Source organism: Dermacentor variabilis, chromosome 11 (assembly GCF_050947875.1).
Source record: "Dermacentor variabilis isolate Ectoservices chromosome 11, ASM5094787v1, whole genome shotgun sequence".
Lineage (NCBI taxonomy): Eukaryota > Metazoa > Arthropoda > Arachnida > Ixodida > Ixodidae > Dermacentor > Dermacentor variabilis.
This window is the reverse complement of record NC_134578.1, coordinates 30,424,328-30,443,532: the sequence shown is the minus strand read 5'-3', so window position 1 is coordinate 30,443,532 and position 19,205 is coordinate 30,424,328. Positions and strand designations below refer to the sequence as shown.

The 19,205-nt window shown below is 46.2% G+C and overlaps 1 protein-coding gene across 1 annotated transcript in view; it reads right to left on the bottom strand.

Moving 5' to 3' along the window:
* LOC142564726 (glucose dehydrogenase [FAD, quinone]-like) overlaps positions 1 to 19,205 on the bottom strand; it is a 105,383-nt gene that overhangs the window by 21,349 nt on the left and 64,829 nt on the right. Inside the window, exon 2 of the mRNA XM_075675864.1 lies at positions 1,717 to 1,919. Coding sequence (XP_075531979.1) covers positions 1,717 to 1,919 — 203 coding nt within the window. The remainder of the gene's footprint in view (positions 1 to 1,716; positions 1,920 to 19,205) is intronic.

The window sequence follows — 19,205 nt, the reverse complement described above, 5'->3', positions numbered from 1 at the left end:
AACTACTATGAAACATTTAACCCACCAAAGTATACAGCGATGAAATTCGCAAACAGAATAGGCTTAAGCGGTTTCTCGCTCAACAATATTGCTTGCTCCCTGTATTAAAAGTGGTGCACAACACATTACCCAGCAATAGCACATAATTTTATTCAAGAAGAGCTTAACTGTTTCAGTACCATGGGAAAAGTAGGTGTTTTGCAGGTTACGCCAGATATTTCTTTCTGAAGGGACTAGTGCACTCAATATTTTATGTAATACATAAACAAAAGCCAGAATGAATACGCTTTTCACGCATAAAAGCTTGATTAACGATATGTATGTTATAAATTCAAATAAATTGCCAAAATCAAGATTGTGGGATAAAGTTGAACAAAGTTTGTAAAGACACGCTTGTATCTACTAAGAAAAAAATTTAACGAAAATTATGAGATATACAATATCTATTGCCGTCTAATAGACAGTGTATCCCAAAAAATGAAAAATTTTCATTCCGTAGGTTTTCCACTAGAAAAATTTCAGTGCAAGCACTACAGTTTGGCGTGCCAGGCTGCGGCCGCCGATATTCCGGGCTCGCTTGCGTCGTTGTAGCTCTCAGAGTCAAAGTCCAACGAAACGACATCATCCTCAGACTCGCTGCTGCACCGATCTATCAATAAAATCAGCCGCGAACGCAGCGAAATCACGAGGTCTGAGATCTTTCGAAGCTCGCGCGCCAGTCCCAGAGGCTTCCCTTTTTTGCTGTGTCTACCTTGACCATACTTTTACGGTCGCGAAACGTCGGAGTGCGTTAAAAATTGACACCTTGCGGGGGAAAAGCGAACTGCTTAGAAAACAAAAGTATAGTTCTCCTCCTTCACGTCCCGTGGCGCAGAGCGTCCGTGAGCGGTGCGGAGGCTCTCGAAAGCGGCGTTTGAAACCATTGATAGCGGGCGGCCATTCTTGCTTGCTGCTTTGAGCATCTTGAAAACTTCGTAGTACGTTCAAAAATTACTGCCTGAGGGGAAAAAGTGAACTGCTTAGAAAACAAAAGAATAGTTCTCCTCCTTCATGACCAATAGCGCAGTGTCTCTGTGGGCGGCGCGCAGTCTGGAAACCGGCGTTTCGAACCATCGTTAGCGGGCTAACGATGTCCAATGGGCGCGGTACGGATATAGTTAAGACACACAACTGCCGTGTCACTCACTACGCATGTTGCAGTGACCAGTGTAGCCCCCCCCCTCCCCGCCACACACACGTATACCTGCAATAAGATACCTCATCATTTACGTTGGTCTAAGAAATAAGTGGCTTTGAGAAGGTGCTCTCTGTGCAAAGGGAATAAGTCATCGTTAGTGTATTATACATTGAAACAACATTACCTTCTCACCCTCTCGTGGATTCTGCGCTATATGTGGGCAGAATCAAATGTTTTCAGCGAAGCGGACAGTTCGGCAAGTTGTCTAACTTTCATATTTTGGACTGCGCCAACAGCACGAACGACACGGAAAGCAGTACAGATCTGTGCCCTGCGCATACTCTGAAAGTAGTTACTGTGCACTTATTCCCCTGTTTTTATTGCATTGTTTAATGTATAAAATGCGCTATGTACTAATTTGCTCCGATTTGGAAACAGTGCGAGTGAATTATTTAAATCAGCTTTATTGATTGGCTAGATCGTCGGCGAATTGAGCAGTCGAAGAATTTGATCTAATCACATATGATGTTCGTACGTACCCTTCCTTCTAGGCCAAAACACGACGTCTTCTGAGGTTCCGTTCGGTACGCCCAGTCCAGTGGGGACATCTGCATGGTTGCCGCGATGAGGGGTATGTCCGATACTTCATTCTCTATGCCGCCCGCCTCTATTAGCAACACGGTTGCGGTGAGGTCTTCTGTGAGCCGGTTAGCCAGAACGGCTCCCGCCGAACCGCCACCCACTGAAAAGAAAAGAACAACACAGAAAACGTCATAATCTTTCGCAAAGAGTGACCACTTGCCAACGTTCAAGCTCGTTTTCGACAGTGCTTGCATCGCTCGTTTTCGCATGGACTCAAGCGGAGCCCATGTAGTAAATATTCGAAGTACTCAAATTTTCGCTCACGTTGTGCATTCGCAAAACGATTGAATGTATGAGAGCGTATTGCGTTAGAGTAATGTACGAGTCAATACAGCATACGCCACAAGCGCGAAACGACGAGTGATGGGGCTAACGGCGTGGCGCATTTCGTGTTTCAGAAACCCGAGCGTCCCACGCGCGCTAAACAACTCGCGAGCATCCGACCTCGAATGCTGCTCAATGTACCGCTCCATTAATGCGCCGCGCTTGCGCCACTAGAGGCATGGGTACTGCTGTGGATGCTACATGGGCCAGGCCGCGGCCAGGGAGGCCGCACTCGTAGGCTAAACTACGCTGCTCATCGACAAATCAAAGCCGTGCAGTGTTGTGGAGGCTGTATGTGGACAACACGTTGGCTAGCCGCTCGTTGCATAACGGCCGGTGCCTCGCCCTTCGTATAGCTGGCGGTAGTGATTAGCCAGTGATATGAGCCGTGTTGTTGACTGTCACGATTGGAGCCAACTAACACGTGACTGCTAATCAGTTTACCTATCCAATCAGCCACGTGACAGCCAATCTGGTGGGTCACCCATCGCGTTGCAAGCTGTCGTGACCAAGCGCTGCATTCGATGTTGCGTATGGTTGACCGTCACAAGCGTCATACACACAATGGGTGGCCAATGATTTTTCAAGTTTCAAGTGTTCTTTTGTTGCCCGGAATTCATATAAATAGAATATAAGCGAGAAAGATGTCCCCAAGTATAAAATGCCTGTGTACATCTTGTGATAAGATTATCAAAGTACGTTGAGCATCCAGAGTTAACGCTGCAGAATGGGTGCAGCATACTTGCATTAAACCAAATGTTACGTTCGCGGATGCCAAGTTGTGCTGCATACTTAACGGAACATACAAGAAAAAAGAAACGCAATCACACACACAAGATGATGCGCGAACAGAAAAGTGTTCTCATCACTAAGGCAAAGTATATACGCATGTGGTCCCGAATAAACAAGCAGTATGGAAATTGAAACGAACATGTTAAATTGCAATCAGTGGCGCTTACTGGCTATGTTATCACTTTTTAGCAGTGAAATTACCCAATCGCTCAGCGCAATAGAAGCAATAATGCTCACACACATGTCAAATGCAAAGGACAACACGCAATGAGCCTCAAATATTTCCCACTTCCTTTTATTACATCCATCTTCAAGAGCTAACTAGCCTATACACTACCATTTATTGGAGTTACGTACGTATAACTGGCGGCAGCTTAACAATCTGACTCAAAAATTCAGAAAGAATGTTGTACTCTGCACACATCAATGATATCTTGACGCTTTAGTACTGTGTGCCGGCCGTCATCAACTGACATGTCTGACTGTGAAACACTAAGAAATCTGACCCTTGTATCACTGAGGATCATGACTGACGTAGTCTATAGTCACGACCTCAGCTTTCCCTACTGTGGGTTGATACTCGTGGCCGACGCAAGCAAGGGTGACACGGTCAATCATGGGGCGTTCATGAGTATCAAAAGCGCTCACGAATTTGCGGTGCCATTCACATAGACTCTCCTTTATAATCTGTGTTTATGATTGGTTGGCCGCCTTCTTAAATTCGTGGTTACTGTTAGCTGATTTTTGTTCTTGTTTGTATCGCGCAAAAACAGCGATCGAATTCCCAGTACTTTCTGTTAGAATGTGCTAGTTGCCATTGGTCGATCGCCATCATCCTTATTACGCCCATCGTGGCGATTAGTTCCCGATTAGATGGTTGCGCTTATACCGTAAGAAATCTTTTTTTTTTGTGAGTATTGATCCTTCTTCCTGAATACGTGCACCGGCCCCTCAAAAGTTGGCAGCAGCCGTGACGTCAACAACAGTGCACAGTTTTAGAGGGACCACGGGAAGAGCCCAACAAAACTACCAACACCGAAAGGAACAACAAGCACAAACAACAACGACTGGCTCAGCCCGAGGCGCATCGGTGCATGCCTCCCTTCTCTTAACCGGTCCCGCTGAGAAGCGAGTGCTCTGGCGGACGCACCTCTTTCATACGCGCCACAAGATGCGTCGCTTTCGGCGGCGCCATTTGTAGGAGCGCTTGCATAAGTGCTTGGAAAACTTTATGCTTCCTTTCCTCCCATCGCATTTCTCCGGCGCGCTTGGCCAAGCCGACTGCCCGGTCTGCCGAAGGAGCGCCCGATGTAGGATAGTCGGTTACTCGGGTTCACCGCGATTGTAATATAATGCCTCTTTTTTGGTGGCTGGCGCAATGGGAACGATGCCGGCGGTAAGTAAGTATTGAGTGAAGAAGATGAGGCAAACACTGCTTCAAAGGAACTGGTTCTTTACATATAGCTAGTGTTCATTAAAAGGCATATAATTTACCGCTAGATTGATGAATACAAAATGGGGATTTGAACGTTGTTAACGCGCCGCTGGTACCACTTGGTTACACAAGCAGCGCATGTTCGTTGGACCTGTGCGCCAGCACGTGAAACCGAGAAGATGAGCTGGTCCTGTCAGGCAGGTGTGCGATTTTCATCGGTGGAAGTCCTGGTTGCTTCGATGTTATCCATTACTAAGCGGCAAAGCAAGCGAAAACGTAAAAGACAAAGCATGCAGAAGAGAATTATTCAGTTAATTTGTCTCTTGAAGATCTGGAAGAGTGAAAAATACAAGAGTGCTAGTTATCTTATGCTCCTGCATAATTCATATAGCTTATTCTGGCTATTAGTACTGTAAACATTTCCTTTCAATTTACACTAGTATAATTTTCTGTGTTAGATTCATATCTGAACTCCTGTTTCCTGTCACAAATTACTTTTACTTAATCTTTAACTGGGCTCAAACTAGCCTGAGGCTGTAGGTCCGATTATTGTTCGCAAGCTTTGCATGCATATAGGGAAAAAGGAACAATTCGATTGAATTGAATTTATTTAAAATTGATGCACACAGGCACCGCGCGAGGTACCGGCAGTGTCTTGTGCATTGATTCTTTCCTGCTTATACGTTGTCCTATCCCGTTACACAATTGGAATATCAAGAGTTGAACCCTGATCAAGCTCCGCCTCAAGGTTGCTGCGCTGGGCCTCACGAGAGAACATCGCTAGACATGGAGTTCTTGAGGAGGCTGAGGCATCGTTTGGGATTCAGCAGTAGAAGTAGACATATTTTCACGCTAATCGTATTGCGCGATCTGAAGATCAATAGCTCAAGGTTCCACTCGTGACCACGTGTTCCGTTTTATCAAGCATTGCGCTGCGCGAAAGAATGGTTATGCTCTATGCGTAGATTACCGTCAAATGCAGCCCACCCACCTGGAAAGCTACTATTTGGTAGGAACTCTTAAATTGCCAGAGTAATGGCCCCATACAGGTGGTCGGGAACCGGGATGTCTTCTAAAAGGGCGGAAGCAATCGGCCCATGTATTGCGTAACCGACGCTTACCCAACGAAGTGCCTCCCGGTCTTCGGAGCATCGACCAGAGCACAGATTGCTGCGGTGCTCCGGGCGTTAACTCGTCGTGGTGCCTCGTATTCGTTGGTTGTAGATTTTATAGGGTGATCATACGGTCGCGCGTTTGATTGCAACCTGCGGAGAGTGCCATCCTACCCTGACTGATGACCCCCCCCCCCCCGCCCCGTCCCAAACAGAACAGGAACTTTCAGTTGAAACGCCTCCGTATACACTGAACCACCCGCTGTAGTTCTGCAACACCCAGATTATGACTAACTTTCCAAATGCGAAGCTTTCCAAGAAAAACGTACACGTTTCCTTCGTGGTTTCCTGCTCCTTTCCGGTAACCAGTAATTTTTCCCATTCAGGTAAGCTCCTCTAGCTTGCCGGATTTCTCAGAATTGACTCACCTATGCTTGAAGTCAGAGGAGTGGTTGACGAGTTTTTCGAAAACGTGTAGTTTGCGGAGAATCAGTACAGAGAGGTTTCAAGCGATAACACGCACGCACGCACGCACACACGCACACACGCGCACACACACACACATCCCACACACAAAAGAAATAAGTGAACGAACCAGTAGGAGCATGGACCCAGGAGTGCGGCTGGGCCTCCATCTAAATTTATTTAGATTGTACATTTACACATGGCGGTTAGTTCAGAGCATCCGTATGACATTAAAAGAAAGCATGTGCTATAAGAAGAAAAAGCAAAATTAGCCAGAAAACAAAGAAAGGCCACGCCAAACCAAGGTATCCAGCACCAAACGCGTTATTCAGTGCAAGTAGTCATAGAAACACTCACACGCACACTTGCCCATCTTGGTATTATTCCTAGCGAAGGATGGCCGGCAAACCACCAACAGCAGTTACGAGAAAGACGTACGTTTCGCGATTGTGCGCCCTCGACAGGAGAACGTGTTTAAGATTCGCAGAAGCAAAGGACATTTGTAACATTTTAACAATTTGTCATACGCTCCCACTAATTTAACATGCCTAACAATTTGTATCCTACCATGCGAAGCTCCATATGAACCGACCGTCTCGATGCCATTTGCCTCGCCGTCGTTTTACGGGAGATTAGGCTATGCCAATCGACGCTTTTCGTGGTCGCGAGGAGTGAATTTTCTTTTTTTTTTGTTGCTGTTGATTTTCGGCGCTGTACCTTCGCCAAGCCTCTTCAGCGGCTACGGGAACGGCTCCGCTAAACGTCCGACCTCACGTCTCATTTGAACGGAGCGAAAGTGTCGCCGCCGGCTCCTCTTCTTTCAAAACGATACGTGCGGGTACCGCTCCTCCCGCCATTGTGTTGTCACACGACGGCGTCCCCAAGGTGTGTCACGCCGTCTGACGGATGCGCGCAGGCCGCCCTGTCTACTCAGTGATGCAGACGGGGGGGCGCGCCCGCCTCAGCGAAAGCACGCACGTCAGGGACCTTTGAGCCAACAAACAGCGGCAGCTCCACATCCAATGCAGCAACGCAACACTCCGCCGCGTTCGTGAACTATTTTGTTTTCTTTCTATTACGTCCTTCTATTTTTTTTTTTTACTGTTTTTCGTATTCATACGCTGGGGACGGGCCGTGTCGTAGTAATGCGGGCTCGCAACGCTCCATCCTCCGCCGCACAGCAGCGCGAGAATCGGACGGCTGCGAATGAGTTTCGAGTTTCCCACAGAAACTTTCTCGGCTCGTCGAGGGCGCCTTTGCCGTCCTCGCTCATTTGCCACGGCCACTTCTCCCTCTCCCTCTCTACGTCTGCTCCCGAAATTCATCGCTAGTCAGCGCCCTGTAGCTTTGTGCCGGTTCACGCGTGACAACGCTCATAAGGTCCTCTAACGTTAAACCTTTTCCGCGTTATAGTTTTTTTGAGAGAACTCGCTTATCCGCTCAGCTTTTGTTAGCGGCCGTGCATGTTTCGGTACTGACGTCATTCGACCTGAGCTCTTTAAACCGTACCGGAATGCGCCGTCCCCTTAACTCTTTAAATCGGATTGCAGCAACTGCCGCAGTATTGACCGTGACGTTGCCATTTCATCCGTGACAGGACGTACGATAGTGAGAGGGCGCGTGGCTCAGTGTACCGTAGGCATCGTGGTCGGGTTCATCAGACAGCTCTGTTCTTTCGTTGGACCATTCACGTCAGTTCGGGCGGAAATGAATAGTCATTTTAAAGGCTCCAAAGGAAAGCACGAAATCCTTTCACGGAAGTGAATGCCGTAGGTACCTGTGCTGCTTCTTGACAACATTGTTTTTCTTTTTGTAGTATTGAGTCACGCATGGTTCACTCCACAGATTTAGTCGAGGAACAACGCAGACGAAAAAAATCTAACAGATGTCGTTTAAGCAGAAAAAGTATGGAACCATGCGTGAAACATTAGTGAAAGTATTTGCGACGAGCCCAGCCTTTTGCAGTTTCGTTTCTTATTTCTTTTTCCTTTTGTCGAATAACGTAACTTTCTGGAAGACAGCAGTAGTTTCACAGCTTGAATTCTGCAGCGTAAGAGCAAGCAAAGAGCTGCGAAGTGTCGTGATAGTCTGAACGGATTCTGCATTGCACAGGAATTCGCTGCACCCAGAAAGCGGTAACAATTGCTCAAAGTCAGTTCGTCTTCCCTGCAATAGCTAAATGTGCTCAAAGGTAACGTCGTATATACAATGAGGAGTTTAAAGTAAAATTATACAAAACTGCCTTGCGCTCCTCCATGAAATTCCCGACCCTTGCTCTGTCTCTGTAGCAGTTCTTTTCGAACAAGACCGCAAACCTTGAGAATGATTTCTTGCAGCAAAACATGCTAAGGATCAAAATGTCATGAAAAAATCTTTCTGCTAATACAATACTAGTTCATGACCAAATGCAGAAATAAATTACGACATGCATACTTCAGCAGCAAAAGCTCCTTCATGGTTGGTTCGCAACGGTAGATTGACTGTGGGACATAAGCCTCCCGTGGCATCACGTTGGAACGTCAAACACGACCGCACCGAAGCATCTATGAGAACGCTTTGACACATCGTCGGTGCCTAAGTGCTATTTAATATATACGGTTCATAGGCCTGAGAGCACACACCTCCAGTCATGTGGAACACTGGATGCCTTATGTAGCAATTAGTGAAGTGGTTCTAGAAATACGTGTTGTCAATGACGTCTTCACCACCTCCCAAGTGACAAGCAGTATACGGCTCTGCCATTAGACTGCAGCACATCTAACTTGATTCTGGTTCTTTTGGCCCACAGCCGTGTCTTCAATATATAAATGGAACGCAGAAAGAAGCGTTCCCGCCACGTCCCACTCCGAAGGCGTGACACTGACCCCTATGGCATGCAAACACACGATGGCGTCATGGCGGAACGAATCCGTGTGACCACGTCCCACAAACACGCCAGCCCCTGCAGGCCGCAGGCACCACGACATCGGCGATTATTATGCGGACAACGAAGCCACTGCGAACACAGAGGCCACACGTAGAACTGCACTCTGCTTCGGAGGGCAGCGAGTATCACGCCGTAGCTTGCGCAAGGTATCGGTGCCGAACGCGCGGCGACATGCTTAGGATGCGGATTGCGTTATGCAACGCTAAGAGTGCGATATGTCCATACGTGAGAGAGATCTTTATCGTGAGGCTGAATACAGCGCCAATGTTTACATAAAGAGAAGCATACGGCGTGCCTTTATTTTGTGCGGCAGACCAAATACGGGTCGATTCTAGCTCGTGAAGAACAGGTCGCATGGCACAGTAATCTTTCTTCGATCACAAAATACACCGGAGAAAGAGCAGAAGCCTCTGAGCCAAAAAGAAAAAGAAAATGTGACCTCTTACCTGTAAGTTTCCTTCCGAATAAACCCCTTTCATGCCTACGCTGCCTAGTTTTCCTGTATTTCTCAAGACATTGTCGGATCGGTAGAACACTGGAAACGTGTTTGATTAAACTAGACTTTATATTTATTCGTGCTTGTTTCTTTAAGTGAGTTCAAACGTGTCCCCAGCATGTATATAAGGCCTCGGTATCGTATAAAGCAACCTGTTCAATCCATTATGCCGAGTTACTGATAGCGAGTTTCCGAATATAATAAACAAAATAATATCACCGCGTAAATCTTTACCCCCGTAACGAAATAGCAAAATGACTTGAGTATAGCAGTTCATGATAGAGTGCATAAGTGCGACTGAATGAGGACGTAGAAAGAAACAGATACACAGATGAAGTGCTGTCTCTGTGCATACGTTTCTTTCTATTAAAAAAAATTATGGGGCTTCACGTTCCAAAATCACTTTCTGATTATGAATCACGCCGAAGTGGAGGACTCCGGAAATTTCGACCACCTGTGGTTCTTTAATGTGCACCTAAATCTAAGCACACGGATGTTTTCGCATTTGGCCTCCATCGAAATGCCACCGCTGTGGCCGGGATGTGATCCCGCGACCTTGTGCTCAGCAGCCTAGCACCATAGCCACTGAGCAACCACAGCGGGTAACTGTTTCTTTCTACGTCCTCGTTCAGTGGCGCTTATACACTTTATCATGGATTCTAACCAACTAGCCCACCCATGTGTTTTAACCACGTATATCAGTGTTCTGCTTAGTAGAGTCATCCGGAATCTCCAGACTGGAGCCCTTCGTTTAACAGGTCGTGCCGTATCACCAGATTCTGGCTGCGTCAGGGTATTCTAGTTTGATCGGCTCTATCGTTCTCAGTCCTGACCAGAAAAGTGGGACACGACGGGTCTTTTTCCGGCCGCGGAATCCCGACCAGCGCTCGTTCTAAAGGCGAAAGGGGGAAAGAGAGAGAGGATTCGACAATTCATGCAATGACGATAAGTGGTAGCGGTTTCTCACACTGGAAGTGATTCGCAGGCGACCTCTATGAGGCGAGACACAGTCAGTGTTACAAAATGGCGACCCAAATATTTTTTTGCTTCACGCACGCCATTGGTTTTGGGTGCGACGTGTTTCGAGACCACACGGGATCGCTTTGATTTAGAGTCCGCTCCGGTCACGGCTAAAATCAGACATAGGTTTTGTATCTGTCTGGTTTCTTTAACATCTGGGACGCATTCCTGTTTTCGGCGCTCCTTTATTGAGAAAGGTCGCTTGTCATTTGAGCGAACGCACTGTTGCTATTTCTGCAACCTGGCAATGCTCGACCAACTCACGCGTTTGACGCGGCCTTATTGCAACAGCGACCACTTGGCGGCACTACTTGTTTCAGCGACGTTTCGATAGTGCTCCGCGATTGGCCACGACACCTCAAACGCTACAAAAACCCCAACCAAAACTTTCTAGAAGAGCCGTGTTTCATAAACACAACGCCACAGGCTAATACGCATTGCCACAGGCGCGCTCCTAGCGGCGCCAAGCGGTCGGCGCGGGAAAAGTAGCCGTCCAAAAGAGGAGAATTGTCAAACGCGATTGGGTCAGAGCAGCTCGACAGCGCTTTGTGCACCGGCAAAGACGCAGCACAACTGATTACCGCCGTCCCACATGTCATGCATTTCACTGACACGGTTTCAAACGACGCGCCGTGGTGCCCTTCAAAATCGACCTTAGCCTCTGACGCCGAAGTTATCGCATACGGAGCATTTCGAGGTCACCTTTTCGCTTGGCTATTGACTTTCATGTCCGTTCGTTTTCTCGCGCAAACCGATCGCTGTCGAACTGGGTCTTCACCACGTTTTGGGCGCAAGTGACCGCCTAGAGCACACTGTAGCCAATTTGGGTTCCTAAGTAACTCACTGTCAGCCCGAGTTCCAAATTCGGCACACTCCGTGCCTCTGAGGAGGACTTCTTCCACAGACGTTCAAGTTGGCCACGGTTTCTCGCAGTATTCAGAGAACGCCCGCGTAGCGTAGAATATCACTGCGGAGCCGGTGACCCCACTTCTGCGAACGCTACAGATAGTGCATAGAAAGAAAAATAAATAAATAAAAGATGAGCTCCGCAAGTGTACTGAATACATGGTCAAGGCTTGGATGCCGGATTCGTCACGTATGAATCCAGAATGAACGCCTCTGTGCTACCGTAGCGAACAAACTTGGCGCCACTGTTCTGTTTCGAAGCGTAGCCGGATTCTTCAGCAAGTGCTCTCCGTCTCTCCGCGACCCCCTTCCCCCCTCTGTTTTCCTTCCCCCGCCCCTTCACCTGAGGAATGTGGTGAGGGCTGCTCACGACCCGTGCAATTTGTTTCCAATCGTGGAGTGACTGCCGATGTACGGAGCTTGAGAAACGCACGTCCATTACCACCGACTTCACGAACGAAGCAGCGCTGCCGAATTCGCAAGGACTTCGAGTACTCCTTTTCGCGATGTGGCACGACGCAGACTTCATCAAACGAGACGAAACGGATTTGGCGCGCCACCACAGTGGCCTCTAAGACTTGCAGTTGACCCTCTGTTGCAACTGCACTACTTGAAAGCGCCGGAGGGGGGAGGGGGGGAGGCCGAAAGATGGCCCTCCACTGCGTGAGCCGCTCAGCGCGGCGAGTTCGAAAGCTGTGATGCGACGTAGCCGGACCTCACAAAGATGTATTGGGATAGTCTATGGAACGTCTACAGGCGGTTTTCTGTGAAGCCGCAAGGGTACATCGTCGCGCATATATATATATATATATATATATATATATATATATATATATATATATATATATATATATATATATATAAACCAGAAGCAAGGGGTTAACCGAGGGGCCCGATTTTTGTTAATCATATCATAAGAAGCCAACAAACAATGACACCAAGGACAACATAGGGGAAATTATTTATACTTACCGATAGAATTAAGGAAATTATAAATTAATGAAAATGATAGTGAATAAAAACAACTTCCCGCAGGTGGGCTATCCTTCCCCCCACCTGCGGCAAGTTGTTTTTTCAGCCAATTTCATTTCCATTAATTTTCCATTTCCATTAATTTCCATTTACCTATATATATATATATATATATATATATATATATATATATATATCATCACCTACACAATCTTTGGCGTAGATAATCATAATAGTTAATTACCCAGCTTCTGTGTCACTCTATTTCAGTTCTGCACTATGCAAAATGAGGCTTGAAGTAGCCGATGAAAAAACAAAAAAGGTTTATAAGCAATGGCCCAATCGTGACTGCGGTTTTCATTGTGTGATGTCAACTGGCTCGGGTGCAGAAAACGAAGCTGTCAGAATTGAATTCATCGGTTGTCTCTAGACAACAGCCCTAGACACCGTTTGTCTCAAAACAGACATGAAAAATGTGCCGATTTTTATAGAGCAGCGCCAGAAAGAAAGTGGCAAGCAGAGATACTCGAACACAATGGAAATGAAAGTGCCCAGAGCCGCGACATGTGCCTTGACGGACGGTTTTCGAAACACCTGACAGGATAGCTCTGATAATAGCGCAAACAGCTTCTATTCTGACCTACTTAAGACTCGCTTCAACGACTCAGCCAGGTTAGCGAACTTTCATTATGTCGAGTGGCCTTGTTTTTTTCGCTCCACGACCTTTATCCAACGTTTCACTCGAGCTCGATCTGAAGAATCATCAAAGCAAATCGCTCGATGCCGACGTGACAGGTTGGCGCTTAATCGATGGGGCAGAGCCGAGAAGGTGTCCGGAGGGGCTGACGCATGACAAGAAGGCCGGCTGAGTTCCGGGAGGACTCAGGAAGCTTTCCCCGAAGAAAACGATGTTTGTTGCAATGGTATGTCGTTGCTGTTGCTGTCGCTGGTGCTGCTGCTGAGCACGGAATATGTTTGGTTTATTCTACCAAAACTGATGATCATTAGATCCGGATCGGCGTTGGGATGTAGAGTGATCAATCAAATTTAATTGGACCATTGAGACATCAGCCGTGAAATGACTGTGTTATGTGACATAAGCGCATGGTTTCTGTAATTAGTTAGCATAGAATTGCAGTAATTTCATTTGATAGCGACAGGTGCAGTGGGGCTACACATGGAATCATTTGGAAGCTCGATAATTGTTGACTAATGGATGTTTCAGTACAATAATTCCAGGACATGGCGAACAAGCCACGGTCAAGAGAAACTGAAGTTATTCCCTCTTCTCTGGAGATGGTATAAGTGGCGTGATCTGTTATGGAAGCGCGGCGTGACATACATACTTACGAACTAAATACTTTTTGACCTATTGCAATATTCCAAATGATTCTTTGTTATTGGCTGTTCGTAGTACTATTTGCAGATGGCTTCTACGTATGTTGTAGAAGCAGACATGTACATACATGAGAACATCATTTTCAGTTACGTCTTTAAAACATTGTTACCCACGAGGTTGCAATTTCGGTCACTGGTTCATTTGTTCCACTGTTAGCATAATAAATTCTGCTTCAACTCTTCTTCCTAGTGAGAAAAAAAAGCATTTTCACGCACCTCTAGTGCTTAACCGGTCTTCCTGCACAGACTTTTCAGTCGCTCATTTAAGTTCTCTGCTCAGACTTTGCAGATAGCTTGTACATTCGGAATTATGCAAATATCATCCAGGTGCCAACTAAACTACAAACTGCTAAGAGCAGTTCCCTATTATGGATTCATAAAGTTGGCGCACTGTTCTTCATTTATTCAATCAATCCCGCTATCACCTGCCACAAGTCATGCGCTGACAAAGCCTCGACCGCTGCGTCTAAAGGTATTTCATTCGCAAAAGACACATTACGTTCCCAGGAACTACTCAATAGACTTCAGCCGTTTCCCAAGACCCTCAAGGCTGACTTCAGCGCCTGTTTGATTATGCCAAGTTTAATGCATTTAAGCCTTTCGCCGCAAAGAATGACGGTACAGAAGGATGCTGGCGTTTTGTTAATACAATATATCATTACTTTATTACTCAATATTTTAAGCGAATACATTGCTTTACACTCAGTTATCACAGAAGCTAAACGCTGACGAGGTTCTGACTGGACGAGCACGCATTCCAGATCAACAGTTCCCAGCATCACTTCATCGGTATTGTCCGTGTCTAGCAGAGTGTTATTACCGTGCTTGACATAAATACAAAACGTAAACTATGGGCTTCAAACAGCTGATCCCGAAAAGAAGCTCCCGTTCAAAAGCAAACCCTAACAACTGTGAATACTTGGTGCGGTCATTCGTGCCAGTTGGTGTTTCTGATGCACGCTAGCTTTGGGCTTACTGGTCGGTGTCGTCTCTTTCTACTCTTCTTTTTTTTTCAGAACTACAAGACCGTCCCTGCCCCGTTCCCACCGTTTTGTTACCAGGCTCCCACAATAGAGCTCCTTAACCATAACGGTGCTTCCTCATCCTTCACTTGGCAGAAAGCACAACGGCTGAGTGAAGAAGCGAGAAAAGAGCAGGATGCTTGTCCCTATAAAGTACCATGTCCCTGTCTTATATATAGAGCAAAATAATGGTAACGTTCAAAAAGTGCGATAACTTTACGCTTCTCACCATAGTTAGGGGTGAAGAAACGAGAACAACCTTGGCATGGTGGCGTGTACAAATCGACCGGCACTGAGACGTTTGTTTCTCACGGTGAAAAACGTGTGACACAGAGCATTATCTTTTTATATTTTCGTTAGCCTGTTGCTTGCGTCTAGAGTCAGTCTGCAAATGGACTGACATGTCAAGTACTACGTACGCGAGCCTTATTTGGAACTTTTCTGTTGTGCTCTCGTCTAAAAAGGACTACTGAATAATCAGAAACGAAAACGCAAAAACAGAAAGTTTTAGGCTCAATGAACGATGCTTTTCGTCCATAAGGAGACATTTGTCGTTGCCCGACCGCATTAGAAAGTATTATGTCTAATGTGATGATTGACAAGCACTTTTATGCAAGCATCTTTCTTTATGTTTTACTGAAAGTCCAATAGCGTAAGAATTTATTTGTGAATACAGTCCCCTATGCTCATTGTCGTAGATTATTTCTAGTGCCGTGCACGGTTGCTTTCATTGCGCCCATGGACGATTACCATAAGGGTAAAAATTTCCTTATGAAAGGAAAAATTGAAGCCGGATGCCCCAAAGAACTGCCGTCGTCGAGTGCCGGGAAAATGAGCGCGCGGCACCGATCGGCACAGTTATGTTTAATTTGTTTCGTTAAATTTGTCCCTGTGCACAAATATATTGTGACGCTCTTACATGCATAGTGGGTTCACGGCTCAACAAACAGTATGCGGGGGCACCGAAGGGTGGTGAACGAAGAAGACGACGTGTGGCTGGCTGGCTGAATCTCGACAGGCGCTCAGCTCGCCAGCCATCGCATCTAACTCTACCTGGCTTTAAAGTAACGCCTTTTGTGGGCGTAACAACATTGAACAAAACAAACTTCCAACCATTGTTGCGGTTGTGATCGGACATGTGTTAGACACCTGCAAAATTTGCTAGCGACTGCGCAGTGCGAAAGAAGAATGTTTACTACTCGCCTGATATACAAGCCGCAAAAGCAATAAAGCGATCGACAAGTTATACTCCTGCACACACTGAGGGCCATGGCCTTCGAGATTTCAGAAGAAAAGAAAAGAACTTTCTATTTGCTTTTGTCCTTCGCGCTCTCTAGGGAATGCATATCTGGGTGTTTCTAGTCAACGTCGCTTCATTTCTTTATTAATATTCCCTTTTTTAAATCTTATAAGGCTTGCAGTGGCACAGTTTGAGCTAACGTTGAACCCACTTCAGCGGTCTAGCTGGGGAGATAAATCATTCTTATTACACAAATGCTCACAAAAACCAAAAGATACTTGCTTCGTTTTTAACAAATTTGAAGACATAACATACAAAAAAGCTTTCCTCTTAAAGTCCAGTCATTTTCTCTTCATATTCTGTATGTTCGAAAAGTTCGAATGCTTCACGTTTTACAGAAATTCAGCAGTGGCGAATCATCAAGATGCTAGATCGAGATATTTTGCCGTCAAGATACGCGAAGGAATCGCGATTATATTGACTACGGTCACGAGGCTCAGAATCGACGAGCTTTCTTTATAACAAATATGAAAGCAAAAATGAAAAAAAAGTGCAATTACCACAAATATGTATGGTTCCGTCTCATCGATTCGAACGGTGGGGCATTCAACCTAGCGCGCCATTTCTCCTCCGTCGGTGGCCGTTGGGTCCACCGGCATTCCGTCTGACTAGCATTACGCAACCCGAATGCGTGTCCGACGCGATGCACGCCTCGGATAGATACAAGACAAAGAGAGAGAAAGAGAAGTCCGGTGTCTGCGGCGCCATCTCGCGCACGAACGGGTTTCCTTCCCGGATAACACGATGCTGCAGCCGGGCGCTCCGTGGATCTGGAACGGAAAAGGCCCCGGCCGGTTGTACGCAGGGAGTAAAAAGCTTCTCTCTCCCTCGTCCTCCTCTTCCTTCGAGAACGGTGTGCGTACGCACGTAACTGCTGGCCGCTTGTTTCCTTTTGGTCCTCAGCTCGGCCGCCTTGGCCGAGACCTACTAAAGAGTGAACGAACGGCCCGTCTCGGAACGGGGAGAGGCTCTCAACAAGCGTGGATCAGCAATTTGCGCGGCGATCCCGCGTTGTCTGGCTCAGTTGCGATGTGTAGTAAACTGTAACAACTAAACCGGATTACTGAAACTGTTGCTACAGTCGTTGCTGTTGTTGTTGTGCTCTGAACTCGTGGCTATTAACCACTGTGGGGTATCGACGTAGACTCTCACGTATGAAGAATATAAAAATTAATATTCACTTACTGTTTTGCGAAAAGATGATGATGATGACTCATGGAGCTTACGGCACAAGGGCTACTATGGCCATAAAGCGGCAACACAGCTAGTGGTGGCAGGTCGGTTCAGGAGAACGACAATAAACAGAAAATGCCCGCATTAAAGCGGAATAAGGACTCTTCTTTATAGTTCCACGTTAAAAGCAAATTAGGGTGCCAATGCTGTCATAAGAAAGATTGCTATAGGCGAAATGGGTATGTCTCATGACTAAAATTACTACATTAGTGGTTACAAAGGAGCCCTCATTGGCCCTTGCAATAGCAAGAATAGCGTGGCTCAGTGCAAATGAAACGTTTTCGAGTTACCTCATTTGCTTTTTCATCTATGAGGCAAGTGTGGGTTTAGTCAGATGCTGAAACCAGCCTTAAAGACTCACCAGCCTTCCGAAAGTAATAAACGTGTTCAAAGGGAAACGAGGCTTTGTGGGATAGAAACATAGATCAATGCAATGCTATGTGTGATCCGTAGAGGGAACTAAAACGTGGCATCTTCTCTCGCTACGATTTGCGGCATTAAATTACGGCATGCAAAATAGTGAGCCGGTGACTCCACCGACTGCATATAAGCGGATCAGTCGACGGAAGGAGGTGTGAGTGTGTGCCATAAGTATTTCCTATTCTCAAGCGGCTGAATATCACTTCCTCGTGTCGCCAGCGGAAAAGGGTGTATTCTGAGATTATTCGTGGGTGCATTGTGTGGAGCTTATTATTGACCAGGGTATTCCATTCCTTCCGCCAGTGCTTCCGCTAATTCATGCGCCCTAGCGCACGATTGATTCGGTGTGGAACAAAAGGCAACGCAACCGGGCTATTGATATCGAGTGATCCAGCAATGGAAACGGCTTCCTCATTCCCAGCGATACTACAGTTCCCAGGAGGCAACGTATGGTTACAATAAGTTTGTGTTTGTATGCTGTAAAATAATATTCGGCAGGGGAGTTTAGCAATTATGACGCGCTTTACATGTGCGCAGCGCGCGCACAAAACTCAGGGAGTCACTGAACCCAACTGATTTGGGTATGCGTTTCTTTGCATGTGTGTCCCAGCCGTGCTTAAGCATATGCCTAAGATGTGAATACACTTGCACAATCATATAAGCTGTGGGCGTGACAAAACTATTGTCTTACTGTAGCCGCAAAAAAAAAACTCTTTTAGGTTACTATGCATCCGCTCAAACTTTCTCAAAGTTGTAATTGTGTTCAAGGGCCACAAAATGCTGTGCGATTACTGCTTTTGGTGCAAGATACGCGTCTACTGGAATAAATGATGCATCGCACTGGATGGGGAAAATTTTCCACGGCAGCGCGAGTCATCACACGCTCTTAAAGAATTATTCGGACAGAGGAGATATACGATGGTCGGATAATAGGTTTGATATTATTACTGAGAAAGTCACTATGATGATGGGCGTTGAGCAAATATGGCGGTGAAGATTTATTTTCAATATTTTTTCAGGGTTGTAGAGAAGAAAAGAAAACCTTGAGGGCATGCATCAGATTGCTATGCTTTCTCTGGCGTGCTAAAGGCCACTAATTACATTCTGCGTAAAGGCTTTCCACTGGGCTTGTGCGGAAAACACCAGTTGCGAGTCTGGGCTCTCGTGAAGTGGAGTGTCTAGTTTAAATGATTGTTCTAGATGCTGCCTGGTAGACTACGCAAGCGTATTCTAGTTGCAGTAGAATGAACTTGTTATACAGAGAAAGGGGGCACTTCTTTTCTATCTCCAGGACCGATGAGAGAGAACATACAGAAGGTTCATTGCTTTGATGCATCTATTTCTGGTTTCCACAATGTGCTGTATATAAGTTAGCTTTGGTCAAAGATGACGCCAAAGAATTTGTGTTTCGTTATAGTTAGGTTATGCGCATTCATAATACTACTACGATCTGCATGCACGTCTCCTGCTTTGGAAAACAACACACATATGGACCTTTCGGCATTGAACTTTATTTGATTTTAGTCTGCCTATTTCGACAAACGTTCACACCCTACTGAATTCCC